At 35.0% G+C, this 23300-nt stretch overlaps 1 protein-coding gene across 1 annotated transcript in view; it reads right to left on the reverse strand.

Moving 5' to 3' along the window:
- Window positions 1–23300, reverse strand: part of ERP44 (endoplasmic reticulum protein 44) — a 63416-nt gene that overhangs the window by 16375 nt on the left and 23741 nt on the right. Inside the window, exons 3-9 of the mRNA XM_081067521.1 lie at window positions 21807–21846; window positions 17270–17385; window positions 7027–7211; window positions 5288–5403; window positions 4948–5005; window positions 3753–3869; window positions 381–492 (exon numbers count right to left, since the gene is read on the reverse strand). Coding sequence (XP_080923647.1) covers window positions 381–492; window positions 3753–3869; window positions 4948–5005; window positions 5288–5403; window positions 7027–7211; window positions 17270–17385; window positions 21807–21846 — 744 coding nt within the window. The remainder of the gene's footprint in view (window positions 1–380; window positions 493–3752; window positions 3870–4947; window positions 5006–5287; window positions 5404–7026; window positions 7212–17269; window positions 17386–21806; window positions 21847–23300) is intronic.

The raw sequence follows: 23300 nt of genomic DNA on the forward strand, positions 1-23300 counted from the left end.
TGGAGAAGTCCACAGAGAATTGCTCAACTTTCTTTCATTTAGAAATAAATGTTAATCAGACAGTGAATTCTCTCAGCAATATGTCTGGGACTATTGATTAGAAAGGAACCAGACAAATATCAAGGTGCTGGAAGAAAGTGCCTAAAACTAATGGTGTCCACTTATGAGCCCACTTTTCATGCTATTTGATTTTAGGGATTATTTGATTTTAGAAAGCTAAAACAGTCATGGTTTTAAACCACTGCTTCATGTTATCTCTCTACGAATGCCTCCCACCCCCATGTTTACATGTAAATGTGGGGGTTGTAATGGGGGAAGGGGATGGGGAGAAAGAAAGAAACAAAGAGGAAGGATGAAAATAAACACCTTAATCTGTCTACCTTTTTCACTTATTAATTGTCGGGCTACTTCATTCTGGAATATTTCTAAACTTTCTGTATCTTCTTTCATGTGGAAGAGTATTAGAAAAGGCAGTCCTTCTTCTGTCAATTCCTGTATAAAGAAGTATTCAGTGAGAATTATCAGGCCTCTCCATTCGGTTCTAGCTATTTTCTAGGTAGGAACAATTTTGAACCCAACCCATGTAACATGCAACAGTTGCAACAACCCAGGAGAAAAAGGCCCAGTGGTGTAAATAAATATTAGCTTTAATGGATGAAGGAACTCATTCCCTCCTCCTGAATGAAGTACCCAGGCATTCAGAGGACCTGCTGTTCTGCTCTGTTACAGGAACTGATTTGCCAAAAGGAACCACTGGGCTGGTTCTATTATCAAGATTTTGATTTTAGGGTGGGGTAAACTATTTTCACAGGTAACACTGAAAAACTGAGTATACCAGCAGTAAATAAATCTAAGTAATTTGCAAGCTTATGTTTAAGGTTTATTGCAAAAACTTACATGAGACCTACCCAAAGCTGAAAAGTGTTTGATTCAGAGCAAATAACAATAACATAGCCAGTTTTCAACCAATACACAATTTTCAACGTTGTTAACAAATACCTGCCACTATATATGTGTTTATATATACTTTGTATATATACATACACAAAAGCACCTTGAAAATTATGAGGTGCTTTAAATTTTTAAATTATTATTAGAGAACAATACAAGAGAAGTACGATGAGTAGACAGATTTGAATCATTTACTCTCTCTGACAAATGCTAAATCCTGACTCAAGAAACAGTCCAGAAAGGGCCTAATAATAAAATTATTTCCATCACTTATCCTTTTGTGTGACTCTATAATTTACAAACTGCCTCAGCAGAAAGCCCAAATGTTCTTTACCCTAAAAAAACTGAAACTGGAATCTATTTTGTAGGAGTAGAGTTTTCTTTTGGTTCCTATCTCCATGTTTAAGCCTGTTGCATTCATATACAGAATAAATGATTAAGCATCTCGTCACGTTTACCTTTTTTAAATTAAAGAATAATTCACATACCAAGAAATTCACCATTTTGAAGTGTACAATTGGGTGGGTTTTATTAGATTTACAAGGTTTGCAAACATCAACACTACCTAATTGCAGATTATTTTTATCACTCCAGAAAGAAACCCAATACTCATTAGCAGTCACTCTCAATCTCTCCTCCCCCCAACCCCTGGTATCACACGGAGCCCCCACACGCTGCTACTACTTACTCCCCATGGTTCTGTCTTTGGACTTCTGTGTTCTGTGTGAAGTTCTGTGACAACTTCAACGAGTTCAACAATCTTAATCACCTCCACTAACTGGTCCCTTATCTATGTCTCCATGCCCAGTTTCTAGTTCAGAATCCAAGTCTAGATTTCCAAGTTCCTGCTTAATATTTCCATTTCAAATTCTAACCAAATACTTTCAAGACTATTAATGCACAGTCTCCTCCTCTTACTTCCCTAGTTCCATTAGAATTTCAGTATATTTCTCTTTTAGCCTTTTTGTTGCAGGACTGAAATACCGCTTCTAGAAAACTATCCATGATTCTACCCCATTTCTGCCAAAGGTGGAAATGAATTTGCTACCCTGAATTTCCAGAACATTTTCTCAGTGCCCCTCATATGGCATGCGGCATGTCTTTATATTACATTATCTGTACATTATATATGAACTTCTGGACTGATAACCCAGAGAATCTTATTTCACTTTTCTTCTGCTCACAGATTTTTTTGTACATAATAATGTGTAATCAACCTATGACTGAATAAATGAAGACACAAGTGTTGCTGAATAAATACTAATTGGGAAAGAAGACTCAGCAGTCATCGTTTAGAAAATTTAAGAGCTGGGAAGTTAAAAGTAAAAACAAATATATTACTTTATTAGATTAAACAAAAGTATGGATGAACTAATAACTGTTAGGAGAAAAGTAATAAGCAGATTAGTCATTTGAAAATATCTGTTTGCTAAACTAATTTATATACATTAACCAAGTAGCTGGTAGTTTCTGCTGCTTGAGCTTCCAAGTTTATCCATGTCCACAACCAACATATTCTCTACCAAGAAGTACTAAAAGATTCAGAAGAAGGATATCAAGACAACTAAATTTAGAGGTTCCTCCATAGTTTAAATAATTTATGGGGAGTTGGAACTTCTGTTTTATTGTTTAAGATTTTCCAGCCCATACCTTTAAACTCTATTTTTGAAACTGTTCCTGCAAGAAGTGCCGAGCAGGTGAAAAATCGTGACAAGTTACTAAATCTTTATGAACCTCCGAGGACTAAATGAGCTAATACAACAAAAATGTAAGTAATCCAGGTAAGCACACCTGAAGCCTAGAGAACTGAGAAAAGTAGCATAGTTGTCCATTTGATAAACTAAGAAAGAACACAAGCAAGCAAGCTTTACTGGAACACATGCACACTGATTTATGTATTGTCTAAGGCTGCAAAGTTAAGTAGTTTCGACAGAAACTGTATGAACTGCAAAGCCTAAAATATTTATTATCTGATTCCTTTACAGAATAGCTAACCTCTGACTGAGTGGTGATTACAGGGGTGTGTTTGCTATGTGCTAATTTCTTGGGCTGTGTATTTAAAATCTGAGCTATACATTTGTTACAATTTTTTGAAGTGTATATGCATATAAAAAGGTGGGTTTTTTTTAATTGCACTTATAATATTTCTTAAAAATTGCATTCTTAGCCCATAGGTTTTAAAACTAGAATGAAATGAAATGAAAGATGTGTTTCAAACACAGTAAAGAATAGCGAGAGGAACCTCACAGCCATAGCCCTTTGCACTTGCTCCTCCAACCTCCTAGGTTTTTGTGTTTTGTTTTTGTGAGGGTTCTAAGAGTTTGGATGTGCTTTATTTCAGGCACACGGGATAAGTGAGGTCAGTTACCTAAAAACTAATAAATGCTTTCCTAACTTCATTCTCTTAGGATAGATGGAAATCAGAAAAACTTTTTTATAGCAAAGGATGATTCACTGCATGTAATTAATTGTAACGAAAATCGGCAGAGCATTGTTCTGAAGGACATCCCCTTAAACAGGGATCTTCAACCGAGGGTGGGTATCAGAATCACCAGAGAGGCATTTTCAAGACTGCAATGAGCCACTGCTATTGCAGGAAATGCCACAGAGGGGTCCGGGGACAACAAAGTTGAGAACCACTGGCCTGTATTACAGAAATATCAATAGCTATGATGTTGTTATGGTCACTGTATTATTTTTACAACTGGTAAGTCTGTGGTCGAGTAGTGAAATGAATGGAGGAAGTTTGCTCTTTCAGAAATCTGAATTAAAAATAACAGCACATATTAGAAAGCCCATACCTCTCCATTTTCAAATGTTATTTCTCGGACAAGAGGAACACATTTATCTTGAATCCAGTTGTAAGTCCCATCAAAATTGGTCATAGATCCCAAGTACACCATATCTGGAGCAGAATGCTGTTACAAAAACAGAAAAAAGTATTAAATCTAATCTGTCCTGGCAAAATGACATTCTTGAAGCCATCTAGGGGTCCAGAAAATCTTCAGGGGACACAAAGAAAACCAACAAACATGGAACTTCTGAGAAAGAGGGCTGTAGATGGTAAAAAGCTGGTAATTCTGCGACTGTCAGAAACATGGTTATCCAACCTATGATGTCTAAGCCTTCTGCTTTTCCTTGGATTTGGGTCAATTAACTGTTTATCAGTATCTTCACCAACAGCAGGCAGGCATTGTGAAAAAGAATTATCCAAATGAATTAATTTAGCTATCCCTTATAGTTGAAAATGTTCGAAGAAAATTTGGAGGCTTCCAGTGAAAAAGCCTTAAAAACTACAAGATACTATACAAATCTAAGGCATGGCTACCTCTAATATTAATTACCTACAGTATCTGTTTCCACTTAGACTCAAAAATCATTATTTATGAAGTGCCTAAAATGACAGTAAAAATAATAGCTAACATTAACTGAGTAAACTTATATCCATGCACTGTTGGAAGTATCTTGTATGTGTTGACTCGTTTACTCCTTGAAACATCCCCATAAAGCACGTATTATTACTGTGGCTATTTTTACTAATGAACAAGCTGAAGCCCAGAGAAGCTAAGAAATTTTCCCAGAGTTATATACACTTAGGAAAGTGGCAAATATGACATTAAAACTCAGTCTCATTCCAGAGCCTATGCTCTTAACAATCAAACAATCAAACATGGAGACACCAGACTGGATTATGATAATCTAGAGAAAATCATACTATGTAAGCTACTACTAAAGAAATGCCCTTGCAGAAAATACAGGCAAATACCTTTCTGAATTCAAAATAGCACATAAGTTTTCTGAGCAAAGAATTCATTCATATGACTATATAAAAACTAAAAACTTCAGTGTGTCAAAACACTGCAAACATTAAAATAAATATTATCAATTGGAAAAATTCTTATAGATTTCTGTTTTTGTGTGTGTGAAAAATTGTAGTGACAGACTGTTAGTCAATTCATGTATTTAAATTATACACACTAAGAAGGAGCAACTTACCCCTGGTGGTTTGTAGATTATGTTGTCTCCACTGTATCTTTCTGGTTTTGAAACAGTCCTAATAGAATGAGAGTAGTAGTAATAATATATTTTTTTAAAAATAACAGCAATGATATACTTGAACGAAGCAGAATCGGCTAGTTGTTTTTGCAATGTATGATTTACATACTTGAAATATATACTTGACCATCATCTTTCCTACTTATAAGACTATGCAATACCAACAAAAGCATATATTTTTAGAATTTATTAAATAAAAATGAATTCTCTACTTTTTACTTTTACCATAGCAGCCAAACTAACCCACTCCCACTAATGCACTCTCAGTTAAGACACTTACCCAAACGCAGAAAGAAAGGCACAGTCATCATGCAAAATATTTGCTACTCTTTCAAAAACTCTATAGTTTTCTGAATCCCTTTGCTCAAAATATCCAATGATATTTCTTTTGCTGCGCTGTAAAATAGAGTATGTAATTATTTTACAAACATATATAGTTCTAGAAATATGTTATTTGACTTTTTCAGCTGTTGTTCAATTATCTCCAAATAAAGTATGATATAAATGCATATTTGGCTTTTAAAACCTAGTCCAAAATTACTAAAAATTACATTGGATTGAAAATAATCCTTTAACTATAGTCTAGTAAATTATAATTATTTGCTTCAAGCATTTTATTTTAAAATGTCAAGAAATAGATAACTTTAATCAATGAAATCTTTTCCTAAATAAGGTGACTAATTCTAAAATATGTTAAAATAGTACATCACTTCCTAACGTGACTGTAGGCAGAGACTCCTCCAGGGGTCTCTCACTCCTACACGTCTATACCCAAAATGCAAGACCCTGACCATTCCTTCCCTAGGCCATTTGTCAGGGCTGTATTTGCAGCTGGAAACACTGAGGTCTGAGGTAACCTCTCCCCCTGGACAGAGGCTTACTGCTGGCTCTGACACGGGACTTCCCAGAGCGCAGAGTTCTTCTCCTGCGTCTGCAGGCATCAACCTGGGCACTAAGTGTCACCTCTATAAGTACTGGAGGGGAAGCAAGCAAACCAGTGCAAACCTGCTCACGCTGTTGGCTTGATGTGAGCAATAGTCCTATGTCTTACTCCAGAGCCTTGTGTCTCTGACAGCATCCATGAAACTATAGCTAATGTATTAGCTTGTAATGAGGGTACAAATAAAATCTCAAGCCTGACAGTGACAAGCTAAAGCCCAAACTCAATTGTTTCTTGTTTTAAACACTACTTAGTGTACAAAGAAAAGGGTTTGCTAAGCTTATTATTAAGGGGGCCTATTTCAATGGACACTAAAACACATATCAAAAGAGCTGATACAGGAGTACTTAGGCCAGATACCCTGAGGTTCTCCACTAAGAAAAATCTGGAAACTTTGGTTGTATATGCCTGATGTAAACATCTATTTCTTGGTAATTCAGGCTATCTTGAGCCTTCAATTAATTCAAATTAGTGCAATTTACTGTACGCCATATATTTTATCCAAAGGTTCAGTAAAACATTAGCATTTACCTTGAGAAATAAAGAAAAATTCAATTCGCTAAGTTTGTATATGTCAGATCCATTGTAATGAACTATAAGATGTCCAGATTCTTTGATTGAATAAAAATTTGTTTATAGGCAGCCAGTTGGCTCAGTGGTTAGATCACAATGCTCACAACACCAACGTCGCCAGTTCGATTCCCACATGGGCCAGTGAGCTGTGCCTGCCACAACTAGATTGAAAACAACGATTTGACTTGGAGCTGAGCTGCGCCCCCACAACTACTGTGTTTCCCCCAAAATAAGACCAGGTCTTATATTAATTTTTGCTCCTAATGCATCTTATGGGCTTATGTTCAAGGGATATCATCCTGAAAAATCATAGTAGGGCTTATTTTCCGGTTAGGTCTTATTTTTGGGGAAACCAGTAGGTTGAAAACAACGACTTGACATGGAGCTGATGGGTGAAAAACACACCAATATTCCCCAATAAAAAAAAAAAAACAATAAAAAAAGAAGTTGTTTACATTAATTAAACTGGCAATGTTCATTTGATCCAGCAAAAGTTAACAACTTACATCAAGAGTGGTAATTTCTACTAAATCATGAAGTTCTTGAACAGGGTCACTTTTTTGTTGCCTGATGTAATCTGCAAGTGCTTTCACTGATCGCTGACCCCTGTATTCTCTCTTCATCATCATTCCATTACGAAACAATTTAAGGGTTGGGTATTTGCTTATCCTGTATCTCTGGGCTATATCAGCTAAAAGAAAGAAAACAAAAATTAACTTCACCCTCGTACTTGGTCTGGGTGAATCCATTAGCCCAACAGTCCAAAATCTTAATTATTTAGTGAGAACATTTGGGTTCAATAATACTTTTATGGTGTTAGAGAAAAAAAATTAATCATGACAGGTTTACATCAGCTAAGAGGACAGGCTCTGGACATACATTGCCTGGTTTAAATCCCAAACTTCCTGTTTACTGACTGTGAATTTGTAAGTTGCATCAACTATCTACACCTTAGTTTTTCATCTGTTAAGGATAATAATTCCTACTACACAGAGTTGTTTTAAGGACTAAAGGGGATAATACCAATGCATGCATGGCATAGTAACTCTTAACAAATGTTAGTAAACTATTATAAATTCCTGAAAAGAATTAGAATGCGCAAAATTCCAATTTTAAAAATATTCATTCAAGTCACTTTATACAATGAGGCTCTCTTATAACATTTAATAAAAGAAAATTAAATTTAAATTAAAAGCACTCTCAAAGGCTAAAAACTAGTATTAGACTCTTTGCTAGAATAATTTATAACCTCAAATATGCAAATCTTGTGTATGCTAATACAATGAAACCCAAAACTCAGCAGTATACACTAAAAAAAAATCCCTTTATTATGACATATGCGTATATTCACAGGCATTGACGGTTTTTTAAAAAATCATTAAAATTTGTGTTTATAGTCTCTAAATAAGAACCCAAGTCATGATCTCATTTTTTAGGAATCACAATTACTAAGACATAGACTCACTCAGAATGAAAGAGCCTTTAAATTTTTGTGCTGTTATTTTCAATAAAAATAACAGTACATAGTAGAAATCAACGGCAAATAGAAGACATCAATGTTTTCTAGACACCGGAAAAGCTCAAATGTCATATATGAGAATGATAAATGATGCACTGAATTTTTAGAATGAAGCTGACCTGAGAGAACACTGAATTGGCCTAAAAGAGATGAACTTGTTTTTAACTGAGCTAAAATGAGGGCAGAATTCTAAAATGGTGACACGAAAACCATGAAAGTTCTCTAACCCCACTGCCATCTCTAGAAGTTATAAAACAAAACAAAACAAACAGAACAGCAATTTTGTTTTATCTTAATTTTCTAGGAGATTTGATGGTAGAAACAACTGTACTCCAGGGAAGCTCCTGCAATAATCCTGAAAGAAATAACGAGAAATCTGTCTACAAACTTAAACATTACAATCTTTAGGGTGCTTTAAAATTCTAGCTATGGATAAAAAAGATTAAATAATACTTTAATACAATGAGGAATTGATGCTTCCTTAATTTTCAAACAACATCATGGCAGCAGGTGTGCTACAACGAGGTGGCTTTTAATTATTAAAAAGCAAAATCCTTAAACATTAAAAAACCACGAACACTAAAATTACATTGATCAATAATCTCAGACATAAAGGTGATTTTTTACAAGCTTTGGTCAAAAGTGATTTTAAGATAATTATAATGTGACATTTTGACAATATAACAAAGAATGACTTAAGGGGTATAATAATTATTTTTTATTAACTAGATGGAAGAAATGTTAAAATGGATGTCAAAAGAATTACAAATTTCAAAAGGTTAATAGCTCGCTGATTGGAAAATTAGCATGTACCTTTGCTTCAGTGGTCACCTACTTTCCTTGATGGGTTCTGCCTCCTGCCTGCCTCACTAATGCCCAGTAGGACTCCAAATGGGGGCACTGCCTCATGCTCTTTTCTCAGTAGTGTCTCTTCCTGCTATGCTTATTCACAGCAGACAGTACAAAGAGGCAAATGATTTCAACAGGAAGGTCTTGCTGTTCTTGTGGTTCCAGAGTTAAGGACCACTGCTACCTATGTACCTTTTTCCATTCCCAAACCATGCCCTCCCCCAGTGAGGAACACAAAACAAAAACACAACAAAATAAAACCGTAAACAGAACAATTACCAAGAAAGCCTAGAAGCTTACTCAGGACTCAGGTTAAGCCTGCAGAACATCTAAGTTCTATTTTATGTACATGAATTCTTCACTGTATTTTTTTTAACTTTTATTTTGAATTGAGATATATCTGACATATAACACTGTGGTTTGATACATTTATACCTTGCAGTATTGCAGTGTGATTGTCATTGTAACTAGTCTTAGCTAGCACCTCTATCACTTCACATAACTATTTTTTTTCAGTAGGAACAATTAAGATCTATTCTCTTATCAAATTTAATGTTTTTAATACAATATTGTTGCCTATAACTATATTCTTATTCTTAATGCTTCATCTATTCATAGCTCTTATAAAAGCTTCTCAATTTACAATGTGTAAGGTTCAAGTTAGCATTGGAAAGCAGACAGGTAAGAGTAACTGGTATTTGGGAGCATGTGCTTGCTTAATTCAAGGACAATTACAAAGCACTTTCCTAAAAATGCCAGTAGGAATCTGAATGCTCAGCACTGACCAGCAAGTCAGTTAGGAATGTCTCTTGCCATACAGCCTAAAGCCACTGGAGGTCAGCAGAGAACCCGGTCCCACCAGGGGCAAATGAATGGGACGTCCTACATCTAAGGCAGCAGGACGGGAGAATGATAACCCTACCCACAAATTCCCCAAATGAGGAGGTTGCAGAAGGTGAGATAAAGGGGGATCATGATCCACAGTAGAAGCAAGGGTAGGTTTTAACTGTGTGTGTGTACGCGGAAATTTTGGAAAACAAAGACAATCACAAAGAAGAAAACATGAACCATTTGTAATCCAACCACTACTAACATTTTGGTTATGTCTTGCTAACTTTGAATAAAGTTGCTTAACTAGCAGTGACATTTCCATTGAGAAAAATTAACTGAGGTTAGTCAAATAGTAAAAGCATCAATACTTGCAGAATGGGTGTTAGCGGCTTGCAAGAAAATCCTAGAAAGAGTGGAGTAACACTCTTTAATCAAGAGCATTTGCAACACTCTGAATGACACAGAAGTCGATACTGTGTGGAAAAAATACAAAAATCAGTAACTCAGAACTGGAAGGTGATGCACCAGAGTCAGATTCTGAATGTGAAATTGTTTCAGGATTACTTGAACGAATTTATTTTTCTTTCTAGGTACACACATTAATGATATGACAAAAAAAATCCGTATCTAAGTTTAAAATAGTTCTTACAGTACATATAAAAATTCTAAGTGATAAAGCACTGTGTTGTAGTTCAATTTTTGTTTTGTTTCTTCAGTGATAAAGTGTTCCTATAAGAAATCCAATTTAAATTACTTTATTTTGTCCTTCACAATAGTAGTTACCTGGTAAAAGCTGCATCCTCCTGGGTTACAGTCTAGCTCCCTCCATTTACTATGTAATCTTGGTAAATCTCTCAGCTTCTCTAAGTCTTTCAGTGTCTTCATCTGTAAAATGATAATATACTCCAGCTCTCTGAAAGTCCAATGTTCATTCCTACTTCAGAAACTTGACACCTACTCCTCCTTCTGTCTGAAACACTCTCGTTCCCCTTAAAAATTCCTACTCTTCCTTCAGGTCTTGTATCACTGTCTCAGAGAGGCCTTCTCTATCCCCCCAGACCGTATCATCTCATACCACATGAAACCTTCCCTTCAGCAGTTATCATGATGAGCAGTTGTGTATTTATTGCTCTTACCTTTTTGGGTGTGTTTGGTTCACTGCTATTATCTTTAGACCCTGTCACCCTACATTAGAAAGGGTAGGCATATTAAAAAAAACTGTTGAATGAATACTAATACTATCTAACTCAAAGGGTTGTGGCAAACATAACTGAAATAATACATGCAACAGCATGCCTACATCTGAGCACTAATTAACATAAACAGAAGTTTTCCCTGGTAATCTGACTAGAAACTGTATATAAGCGTGTTCCCCCAGCCCGCCAAGAAATAACACTATTACTCTGAATGGAAAGTCTAGGTGACACAGTGAGTCAGAAGCAAGGCAGACAGACTAAAGTATTAGAGGGCAGGACAGAGTAGGCTGCCACAATACCAGACAGGTGATGAATAAGAATGAGACATCTGTGGGAAGGATGGTATCTTGATTCTCAGGTCACCTTCTGTCTTTGCTAGGAAACTTCACTTAGATTTTTCTGCCTGACAGAAACTAATCCTGAAGCAGCAAGTGGGTACACTTGGCTGGAAAGAGTACTGGAAGGAAACATAGACCACAGAAGTAAAACTTTTTATTTGCATACAAAATAATGGTCTAAGTAGAAAATCCTATGGGATCTACATAAAAATTATTAGAACGAGTACCAATATATAATATCAATATGCAAAAATCAATTGTGTTTCTATATAATAGTAACAAACAACCAGAAATTACAATTTAAAAAAAATCAATGCCATTTATAATATCATCAAAAATAAGAAAAAGTTAGGGCTAGATCTCACAAAAGATGTGTGAGACCTAAGAAAAAATACCAGCCAAACCCAAAATGAGGATGTTCTACAAAATACCTAAGACTCTTCAAAAGTGTCAAGTTTGTAGAAAAAAAGGGAAAGAATGAGAAATGGAGAGATCAGAAGACCTGATGACTAAATGCAATATCCTAGATGAAAAGAAGGACATGAGTGGAACAGCTGAAAAAAATCTGAATAAAGCCAATAGTTTAGTTCATAGTAACGTACCAGTGTAAGTTTCTTAGTTTTGACAAATGTACCAGGCTAATGTAAGATGTCAACATTAGGGTATACTAGGTAAGAAGTATAAGGGAACTCTTTGTATTATCTTTGCAACTTTTCTACAACAACAACAAATATATATATATATATATATATATATATATATATATATATATATATATATATATATATATTAAATCCCATTTACAATAGCATCAATAAACACCTGGGATAAATCTGACAAAGATGTGAAAGACATGTAAATTGTAAAACTACTTAAAATTGCAAAACATTGCTGAGAAAAATTGAAATGATGTAAATAATAGGCAAACATACAATGCTCACGGACTGGAAGATTCAATAATGTTAAAATGACAATTCTCCACAAACTGGTCTAAGGATTCAATGCAATCCCAATTAAAATCCAGCAGTCTTTCCCCACATCTTTTGGTAAGAAATTAACAAGCAATTTCTAAAAGTCATACACAAATCTAAAGCAACTAGAATAGCCAAACCACTTTGAAAAGAGTACGAAGTTGGAAGATCTATACTGACTTCACAACTTATTATAACGCTCGGTAATCTAGGAAGTGTGGTACTGGTTTGAAGAGAGACAAGTAGACAAGTCACGGACAAATGGGTCAACAGCACAGAATAGAGAGACTAGAAATAAATCCAAACATATACAGTTGGTTGATTTTGACAAAGATGTAAAGTCAGTTAGTGAAGAAAGGACAGTCTTTTCAACAAATGATGTCAGCACAGCTTGATAATTATCTGCAAAAAAATGGATTCCAATCCACACATTGTGCCACACGTATTAATAAAATAACTCCAAATGAATCACAGGCCTATATGTAAAACTTGACACTATAAAGTGTATGAAAGAAAACATAGCAGAAAATCTTTGTGATATTGGGTGAGGCAAAGATTTCTCAGATACAGCATCAAAACCATAATCCGTTTTTGAAAAGGATAAATTGGACTTCATCAAAATTAAGAATATATGCCCTTCTAAAGATACTCTCGAACAAAATCGGAGGTCTCACACTTTCTGATTTCAAAGTTTACTGTAAAACTACATTAATCAAAACAGTGTGATACTGGTATAAATGGAACAGAACAGAGAGCCCAGAAATAAATCCTTGATTTTTTGACAAGGGTGCCAAGAGCTTTCAATGGGGAAAGGATAGTCTTATCAACAAGTGATGTTAGGAAAGCTGGATGTCCACATGCACAATAATAATGTTGAATCCTTACCTTGAACCATATAAAAACAAACCTCAATGGAAAAGACCTAAACTATATATACTATACCTAAACTATAATACACTAAGAAAAAAAGTTTAATAAAGTTGGATTTGCAATGATTTCTTGGATATAACACAAAAAGCTCAGGCAACAAATATAAAAGCAGATAAATCGGACATCAAAATTTAAAACTTCTGTGCAAAGGACAAAAAAAATCAACAAAGGGAAAAGACAACCTACAGACTGGGCGCAAATATTTGCAAATCATATATCTGACAAGGGGTTAATATCCAGAATACATAAAGAACTCCTACAACTCAACAACAATAAAAATAATCTGATTTAAAAATAGGCAAGGACTCAAACCAATATTTTTCCAAGGGAGATATACAAATGGCCAAGAAGCACATGAAAAAATGCTCAACATTACTAATCGTTAGGGAAATGCAAATCAAAACTATGATGAGGTAGCACTTCACACCCTTTAGAATAGCTAATATCACCAAAACAGAAAATAACAAACACTGGTGAGGATGTGATGAAATTAGGATCCTCTGGACTTGCTGGAGGGAATGTAAAATTCATGCAGCAGCTATGGAAAACAGTATGGTGGTTCCACAAATAGTAAAAAAGAGAATTACCGTATGATCCATCAATTCTACTTCTGTATATATATCCAAAAGAATTGAAAGCAGGGACTTGAAGCGATATTTGTATATAGCCATGTTCAAGCAGCATTAGTCACAATAGCCAAGAGATAGAAGTAACCCAAGCATCCACAGACAGATGGATAAACAAAATGTGGTACATACAATTGAATATTATTCAGCCATAAAATGGAAAGAAATTCTGACTCATGCTACAACACGGTTAACTGAAATAGGCCAGTCACAAAAAGACAAATAATGTAAGATTCCACTTACATGAAGTATCTAGTCAAATTATAGAAACAGAAAGTAGAATGGTGGTTGCCAAGGGAGTGGGTAGGGGACAACAGAAGTTACTGTTTAATGAGTACAGCATTTCAGTTTTGCAAGATGAACTTCTAGAGACTGGTTGTACAACGGTGCAAATATACTTAATGCTACTGAACTATACATTAAAAATGGTAAAGATGGTAAATTTTATGTTCTGTATATTTTACAATTGAAGACACTCTTAGAGTGAATGGGAGAAAATATCTGCAAATTACATATTTGAAAAAGAATTTGCATTCATAATTTATAAAGAGCTCTCAAACCCAGTAAGAAATTACTATAAAAAATTATTATACCTGTTAGTAATTCAACAGATATGCTAAATTAAATATACTGACCATATCAAGTGTTGGCAAGAATAGAGAACAACTAGAATGCTCCGACACTGCTAGTAGATATAGAACAGTACAAATACTTTGGAAAACAGTTTGACAGTTTTTTAAAAAGTTAAACATATACCTAGCATATGACCCAGGTATTTCACACCTAGGTATTTGCCCAAGATAAATGAAAGCATATGTACTAAGAGTTGTACTTGAATGTTCATAGCAGCTTTATTTGTAATAGACCGAAACTGGAAACAACCCAAATGTTTGTTAATAGTTGAACAAATTCTGGTATATGGCCATACAATGGAATGCCACTCAATAAATAAAAATAAATAACATGCAATAATTTCAAAACAACCATGCTGAGTCAAAAAAAAAAAGAGGAAAACAACATATACACATGAGGAACACATAATATATGACTCCCCTTACAAAAAATCTTAGAAAATGCAAACTAATCTAGTAACACAAATGGTACCCTGGGGATTGATGGAGGGAGACAGAGACCACAAAGAAGCACAAGGAAAATCAGGGGGTTGACAGATATGTTGATATCTTGATTGTGGTGATGGTTTCATGGGTGTATACATGTGTCAAAACATTAAATTGTACAATGTTTATTATATGTCAATAATACTTCAATAAACCTCTTTTATTAAATAAAACAAATCCTGCAATCTGCCTAACAGGCATTCCCCTCCAGAATGCAAGATGCTTAGGGTCCCTCCAGTTCAAAACCTCTGCAATCCAACTGGCACACAGGGGGTTACCGAAAGTACAATCTGTCTTACTGTCTCTACAGAATGGAAGATGTGATTAAATCAATAGGGATTTCATAATGTCACTTTTAAAAAGTGAAGACTTACAGAGAAGGTAATAAATATTTAGAGCAACACACAATACCTGCACAGTAACTTTCATTAGTGAAAAACTAATTTTGTAGGTCTCTCTGATAGATCAAAAAGCATCTGAACTATGGCCATTTATTCTCATTAAAAGAGAACTTGATTATTAGCAATGATGTCAGATTTATCTGAAAAGTTGATCTTTTTTAAAGGATAGTATAAATATTTGAGGGTAATTTAACAGCAACAGTTAATTTTTCTTCCCAATGACTGTATGCTTGAGAGCGTAATTTCAGATCTCATGGCCCAAATTCAGAGAAGGGACTGTTGTCTTCACTGTAATGTCCAATCAAATATATAAAGAATAGAAAAATTTGAAATGAGAGCCCACATAAAAAACATCATGTTCTCTGTCAATAAGAGGTGGGAGGAAAGATCCAGAAAGCAGAGTAGAAATGCAGTCCATACTTACACTAACAACCTTTTATTGCTCCCTTCATTCTACCTAGTTATGAATCTCAGCAGACAGAAATGTGGGGTACGGTGTGTAAGATTTCTAAATGCTTTGTGGTTAAGTGTTTCTGTCTACACAGGGCTTTACCAATAAATTCCCAAAACAATTGTTGAATTTGAACAGAAAAGAAGTAAATATAGCAGGTCCTCAAATATCATTTTGTTCAATGTTTTGTTATAACATTGATGAGATAGATGCCTTACGAATTTAACTCATTTATATAACTAGCCTATGATAAAATTATATTTATGTAACTATATTAAAATTATATGTCCTTTCCCTTAAAGTTGTTGAACCTATCGATGACATTAAGTGAAGACTTACTGTAGGTCTGTGAAGGCATTTGGTCAGGAGACCTGGATTCTAAATCTGGCTTGACTAGACATTATGCTGTATGAGATACTGGTTAAGCCACTTTATTTACATTTCCTCATCAGTAAAATGAAAAGTTAGTGTACACACACACACACACACACAAATTCTAATTGTCAGGTTAAGTGTAAAGGACAGGAAATCTGCAGAATGGGAGAGTTCTATATTCAAGCCAATTTACCAACAATGTAATGAAACAGTCTCTTTCTCCCACAAACCGTCAGAGGCTTGAGATTCAGAGATTAATGAGTAGTTTGGTAACCACTTAAAAGGGATTAAAACAAAAGAACTAAAAATAAAGAAAAGAAAAAAGTTCTTGCCTTTGAAGAACTGACATTGCAACTGGTGAGTAAGACACAACAAACCAGAGTTACAAAATGCAATGAGTTTGATACTGAGAGAAAGTTCAAGTGTAACAGCAGCTCTCAGGAAGAAACACCAGTGGGGGCTAACTGGCTCAAATTAGAGAAATCTGTCATGTCTACAGAAAACCATGAGGATTTCATAGAGAATGCCCCACTGGGACAAGTGAAATCCAAGAGACTGGATTTTAAGTGACTCTAACCTAAGTTTCTCAACACTCTCAATAATTATAATCAGTAACTACAGTTACTTACAGTTATTTACACCTCAAAGATAATCTAAGCCAATCTTTACAGAATCTTATAAATAACAGAAACACAAAAAAACCTGAGACTTTTTTTTATTTGACTGACTACAAAAGTTTTTTTTGCATGATTCTAAAACTAACAGAAATCCATTTTTTTCCTAAAGTACATTTCAACTTTATTTATTAATTTTGGTATTTGCTCTGGTAGAAAACATTGCTAGCTATGCTTTACTACCTATATGCTTGCCCTACTATATTTTAATGAAAAACAATTTTGAACACTTCACACAGGCAAAATGGAAAGTAGAGCTGTAAATACATAAAGATTAAATATCAACATTTTGAGCAAGGTCACTCGTACCTTTTGCATTTGTTCTCCACTTAAAGCAAAACATTTTTTTACAAAGAAAAGTGTGTGTGTGTGTGTGTGTGTGTGCGTGGTGTGTGTGTGTGTGTGTGTGTGTGTGTGTCAGGAGAGGTGGGGAGGGGAGTTTCTTGCAGACTTTCTCCTGAGATACTTACAGTGTTGATCACAATCGACTCTGGCGAACACTACTTGATTTTCACTTGGATACTCTTCCTTAATGACATTGGAAGCTTCCTCAAAAATTGGATGCAACATCTGGCTGAAACGACACCTGTGCACAGAGAAGGTTACCACTTAAAACTGAAAAGCATATGTAATAAAATCTCATTTCAGTTACTATCCATTGATATTTAGCATACGTACAATAAACAGCTTTTGAGACAATCACATAATTTAGTCACAAATTCTGATGTCATTCACTGAAGAGGAAGACAATTTTGAATTCGAAAACCACACAAGTAATTAAAAGATGTTTTTTCTTTCACCTTAGGAAAATGGCCAACATTATGGAGCTAAGGATCTCTCAAAAACGCCATAAAACAAGCGTGAAATATGCCTGTCAGATGTATCTGTTTGGACTTGCAACTACTGAGACTCAGACATTTATAAAAGAAATGAGCTTTCTCTAAATAATGAACATTATTTTTAGACTACTGTGCAAAATCTTTAAAATGGTAAGTCTATTGCAAATATTGGATTGATTCACCTGACTAGTTCAATCAAATCTTGCATAAGCAAGTTAGCATACTAAATAAGTAAGATGTATAAAAAGGATACACAGTATATAATGAACTGCTTCCCCTCAAAATTTACTCCTAGTTACAATGGGCTTTTGTACCTATAAACAAATATACTCAGCCCAAGAGCAAAAAATCTTAAATTTCTAAGACGACTTCCTGTCCATGTTTCCTTTGTCATTTTTGTTTCATTTTTATATTTTAAAAGGGGCACAAACCCCACAATATTCCAGAAACTTGACACTTCTAATTCTGACTGCCCCTTAATCAGGCCAACCACTTCACAAATATATGCTGTGGGTCATTAAAGGGACCTGATAAGAAAAAAAAGAAGAATCAGAATCAGCGCACAACCAGCTGGGTTTGAATGGTCATTCTCATATGAAAAAGGTATTGAGATTCTGATAACAAAAAAAAAAAACTATAATTGGTACCATTGCTTCCAGAGCCCTTTTCCACCAAGAAATTTACGTAAATGAAGCCTGTGAACTCTTTAAACTGTATGTGATTAGGCCACACATATTAACTGTAATTCAACAGAAACATCATCAAGTCTGTGAGAACAAACTTTATACCTCCTCCCTGTTTCTATGTGTATGTATCTCTTCTAGCCCACTCACCTGACTTCCTAAGGAGATGTCCTAGAATATACCAAGGAGACACAATCTGTATCTTCAATCTCTTGCTTTCAAGTGGCTCTTTCCTCTTTTAGCATTCTTAAATCTCTCCCATCTGGGATAGGTGGGTGGGGTCTGTGGACATCAGGGACCGTGTCTTATTGGACTACATATTCTAATAAGCATTTCAATAGATGTCTGTTAAATGAATAAACTAAAAGACTGGAGAAACTAGACAGGCTAGAACTGCAGGATTGTGGGTTCTTACAGTTTGCTGGAAACAGGGTGCTGGAGGACAGGGGCAAGGGTAAGAGGCAAGGGTAAGGACTGACTAATGATTTCTTGAAGAATTAGAATATGGCCTAGTAAAGATTAGTGGACAGGCTCCTGGCTTACAGGCAAGGTACAAACATACATTGAGGGTCCTTCTTTCTGGATTGTCCAGTTTGCTGTCCAAGTCAGCATTTAATAAGCACTGGTTCTTGTTTAAAATAGGAATGGTTTTAATACCAAAAGGTGGAAGGGGAAGATGAAATGAAAGTTCAATTGCAATATTACTGTACCTATAGGTACAATATTACATGCACCCTATACATATGGAAAATTGCATTTATAAAAGTAAGATAAAAGTAACATGTATAAAAGTAACAAGCAATAGATCTATTAAAAGGACCTTCATGGTCATCTGCATCCAATCTCCAATCTGGTGCTTGAATCAACCCTTTGGGTAAAAGTCTTTTCACAGGGGACAATTTGGGGCACTAACTAATATGACCTAGTGAATAAAAATAACAAGCTTTGGAGTTAGACATACCTGAGTTTAAATCCCAGTTCCACCACTTACTAGCCGTATGACCTTTCTGAGCCTGAACTTCCTCAACCTAAAATGGAAATTATAATACCTACCTGCAGGGTAGTTCTGAGCATTAAAAACAATGTATGTAAGAGCTTGGCACATAACATCATTATGAAGTACCTACTACAGTTTATTATTAATACCTTCCAAGACATGTCAGTATTTTTAGACAGTTCTGTTTACAGAACTCTTCCTTAAACTGTGTCACATCCGTATCTTCCAGAGCGAACTTAGAATCTAGTCTTTGAGGCCACACACACTGTAAGTCTATGTTCTATGGTCAATTACCTAATTTCTTTCAGTTGAATAAAAGAGTACTAATTCATGAACTACTCAAGGTATTTTGGACGCAATATGTTTTCCCAACTAATTAAATAACTGCAATTAGTCCACATTTCCAATTCAGTTTTTGCAACAAGATCAGTGGCACATTCTACTTCTCTTTCTTACAACATACAAAATCCCTTGATCAAGAGAACTATGTCTAATTTTAACTCTGCCACAATCTGGTCAGGAAACCTTGGAGAAATACTATAGTCCTCTGGATCTCAGTTTTCTTCTTAAATAGTTGGACTAGATAATCTTCTATGAAATTTTGTGGCTATTTTTACATCTGGATAATCCTAATTTACCTTGGAAAATGCTACCTTTGTTATACACTTTACAAATGGTATTTTCTCCATAAACCTTCAACATTTTGCTGAAGTTCTTCAAATATCTATATAGCATCCATTCAGGAAATATTAACTGTATACTTATCTGCCAAGTATTATGCAAAGAGCTTGGGAATTAAGGTTGAAAAAAGATAGATGTGATAACTTTTCACAAAGCTAACAAAGTAGTGTAGGGTGCCAACAACTAAACGATAGCACACAAGTGTTATGGTTAGGTTAAGAACGGGGTGTTACGGGAAGATATAAAAAGGGTTCCTAACCTGACTGGAGAGGAGGAGTAGAGGTATTGATCTAGGAAGGTGACCTGGAGAAAGACATCTAATCTAAGACTTGAAAGATGATTAAAACTTAACTAGGTAAGTAAGTCGGTGAGAGAAGAGTGATCCATTCAGACAGAGAAAATACCACGACTAAAAGTACAAGATGAAAACTCTAGACTACTACAGAAACTGAAAGACATTTAGTAAAACTAGAACAGAAATGTGGAAATAGAGAGAGGCAAAGATTTGGCTGTAAAGACAGGAAAGGGCCAGGTATCAGGTAAGAGACTTACCTAAAGGTAACAGGAAACCATTTAAAGATTTCTTTTTAATTAAATTTATTGGGGTAACAATGGTTAACACTACATAGATTTTAGGTGTACAATTCTGTAATACATCATCTATATATCACATTGTGTGTTCACCACCCAGAGTCAGTTCTCCTTCCACTACCAATTTTAAGAGGCGGTGTAAACTGACCCAATTTGCATTTTAGGAAAGACCACTCTGGATTACTTTGTAGAGAATAGAATGGAGACACATAAAACTAGAGGCACAGAAAATAAATTAGGACATTGTCGCTGGAATCTAGGTAAATTGCAGGACTATGGCCTGAAATAGGGTAGTGGTAACTAGTAGGTAGTAAACCTAAAAGGGTCAAAGAAGATACAGGTTGTCTAGGAATAAATACCATGTGAGTGTTTCAAGCTTCTCTCTAGTTAAAACTCCCTCCTTCCTGTCCCCATGCCACACCATTTAACATCTATCACATATTATGCCCTTGCTCTAGATGCTGGGAGAACTATGTAAGACATCTCTGCCTTCAGAGTTTGCTTGCTAGGACACAAACAAAGATAAAAGACAGAACAATGTAGTAAGGAAAAGAAAGTAGTACATAGGGTACTATATGAACACACAAGACAGAATGTGATACAGACAGAAGAATGAATAAAGGCTTCCTAGGAGTAGTAGTAGATGATACATATTTTAAAATTTCTTTTTTATTATTATTATCGGTGTGACAACGATTAGTAAAATTACATAGGTTTCAAGTGTACAATCTATAATACATCATTTATATATCACATTGTGTGTTTACCACCCAGAGTCAGTTCTCCTTCCATCACCATATATTATAAAAATTTCAACATTCTTTTTCCTTCTAAACTTGCCAAACACTGCCCTACCTCCAAAGTCAGGAAAAACACAGAACTGAAATATGTACGTGTGTGTGTGTGTGTGTGTGTGAGAGAGAGAGAGAGAGAGAGAGAGAGAGAGAGAGAGAGAGAGAGAGAGAGAGAGAAAGATTGGAATCTTTGTGTTGTTACCTGCTTTTACTTTAAGATGTGGGATAAAGCAATCAGGTATATTTCTCACTTAAAACACAAATGCTCAAATTATGCTCAAATTGTGAATGAACCTAAATTGATTCTATGGATGGAATACTGTCTCACAAAAGAAAAAGGCTTCCCCATTCACCCCTTCCTAGGAAGCAAAGAAAAATTCACTTTTATCAAGTTAAACCACAAAAATAAGATTATTACTTACCAGTCAGCATAAAAATTTACTAAAGCAACATCAGCATTATCTGCAATTGAAAAACAAAACCAAACAACCTAAGTTATTTGTGTCTACATAATTTTGACAAAATTCAAGATGTGGTTTCATCATGGTCTTTTTCCATTGTAAAGACATTAAAAATAAACAATAACAATTAAGTTACCTCTTGCTCAAAAACCCATACATGGATGTCTTATAATTTGTGGGAGTCCCTATTCCTGTACTCTATATCCTCCATCTTTATACCTTCCTGAAATGAATGTGAAACAAAAGAGGAATCAGACCCAGATAAGGCAAGTGAGCTACTAAATAGCCTACTCTTATAAAGTGAAGTAAGATGATCTGGATTTTAATAATCTATTTATGACCTTCTATATTTACGAATAACAAAATTAGCTCTGCAAGTAAAATCCTATTTCACAGAGGAGACCTCCATTATGAAACTGAGATGCCCCATTTAGTTATAATAAGTAATCTATAATAGTGTTGGGTAAAAATGTTACCTTTTCTGGTTCCTATCCACTTAACAGTTATTCTCTGTTGCAAAAATAACTTAGTATCATTTGCATAGGATGAAGAAATGAAAAAGTTATGTTCCTTTCTCCTAAACCTAATACAGACAAACAGAAATTCCTCGGGTACTCACAAAAATAAAACACAAAGATATCCTAGAATTTGGAAGATTAAAGGAATGAGAATATGTGAGCTTCAATTCTCTTCTTTTTTTACCTTCAAAGCACTTTTTATCTACTTGCTTATTCACTCTAAGTTCACAGACAGTGGTCCCTAGACCAAGAAGCACCAGCATCACGTAGGAACTTACAGAAATGCAAATTCTTGGGTGAGTCTAGCAGTTCCTATCAGAAACTGGGGCTAGGCCTGCAGTACAGATATTAATAAAGCCTCCTGGTGGTTCTGGTATATGCTATAGTTTGTAGAACCATTGCCTTAAAGATATCCCCATAATGTGAGAATAGACTTTTAGCATTTAAAACAAGTTCCAAAAACACAAAACAATACATGATGCTCAATGAATAAACTCCTCTTACTTCTATTATTTTTGTTTTTTTAATGCTCAAATCAATGGGTTGAAATGGAGTGCTTAAAAAAATAATTTATGCACACTGTACATTTTCTTAAATTTTCCCAAGTTGTGATCTTTTATCAACCATGTCTTCACCTTTCCTCTACTACTTGTAAGAAAAAGAAATGTGTTCCCCAAAGTTAATTGTATCTACAAGGACACTGTGAACAAAGCACTCAGTAAAACTCTATTGAACTTAATTGGACCAATGACAATACAAGAGATCAGAATAAGTGATTTAGCTAAAAGTTAAAAAAGAAAACAATTCTAGCTGTGTCCTAAAGTCATTAACATTTAGTACTGCATAGTGACAAATGTTGGCCTCTTAAGAAGGCTTTAGCAAAATACTTTATGAATTGTTAAGAATGGTATTTCCGGCAAGGCAAAGAAATAAAACA

This window comes from Rhinolophus hipposideros (genome assembly GCF_964194185.1).
Source record: "Rhinolophus hipposideros genome assembly, chromosome: 11".
NCBI classification, from domain to species: domain Eukaryota; kingdom Metazoa; phylum Chordata; class Mammalia; order Chiroptera; family Rhinolophidae; genus Rhinolophus; species Rhinolophus hipposideros.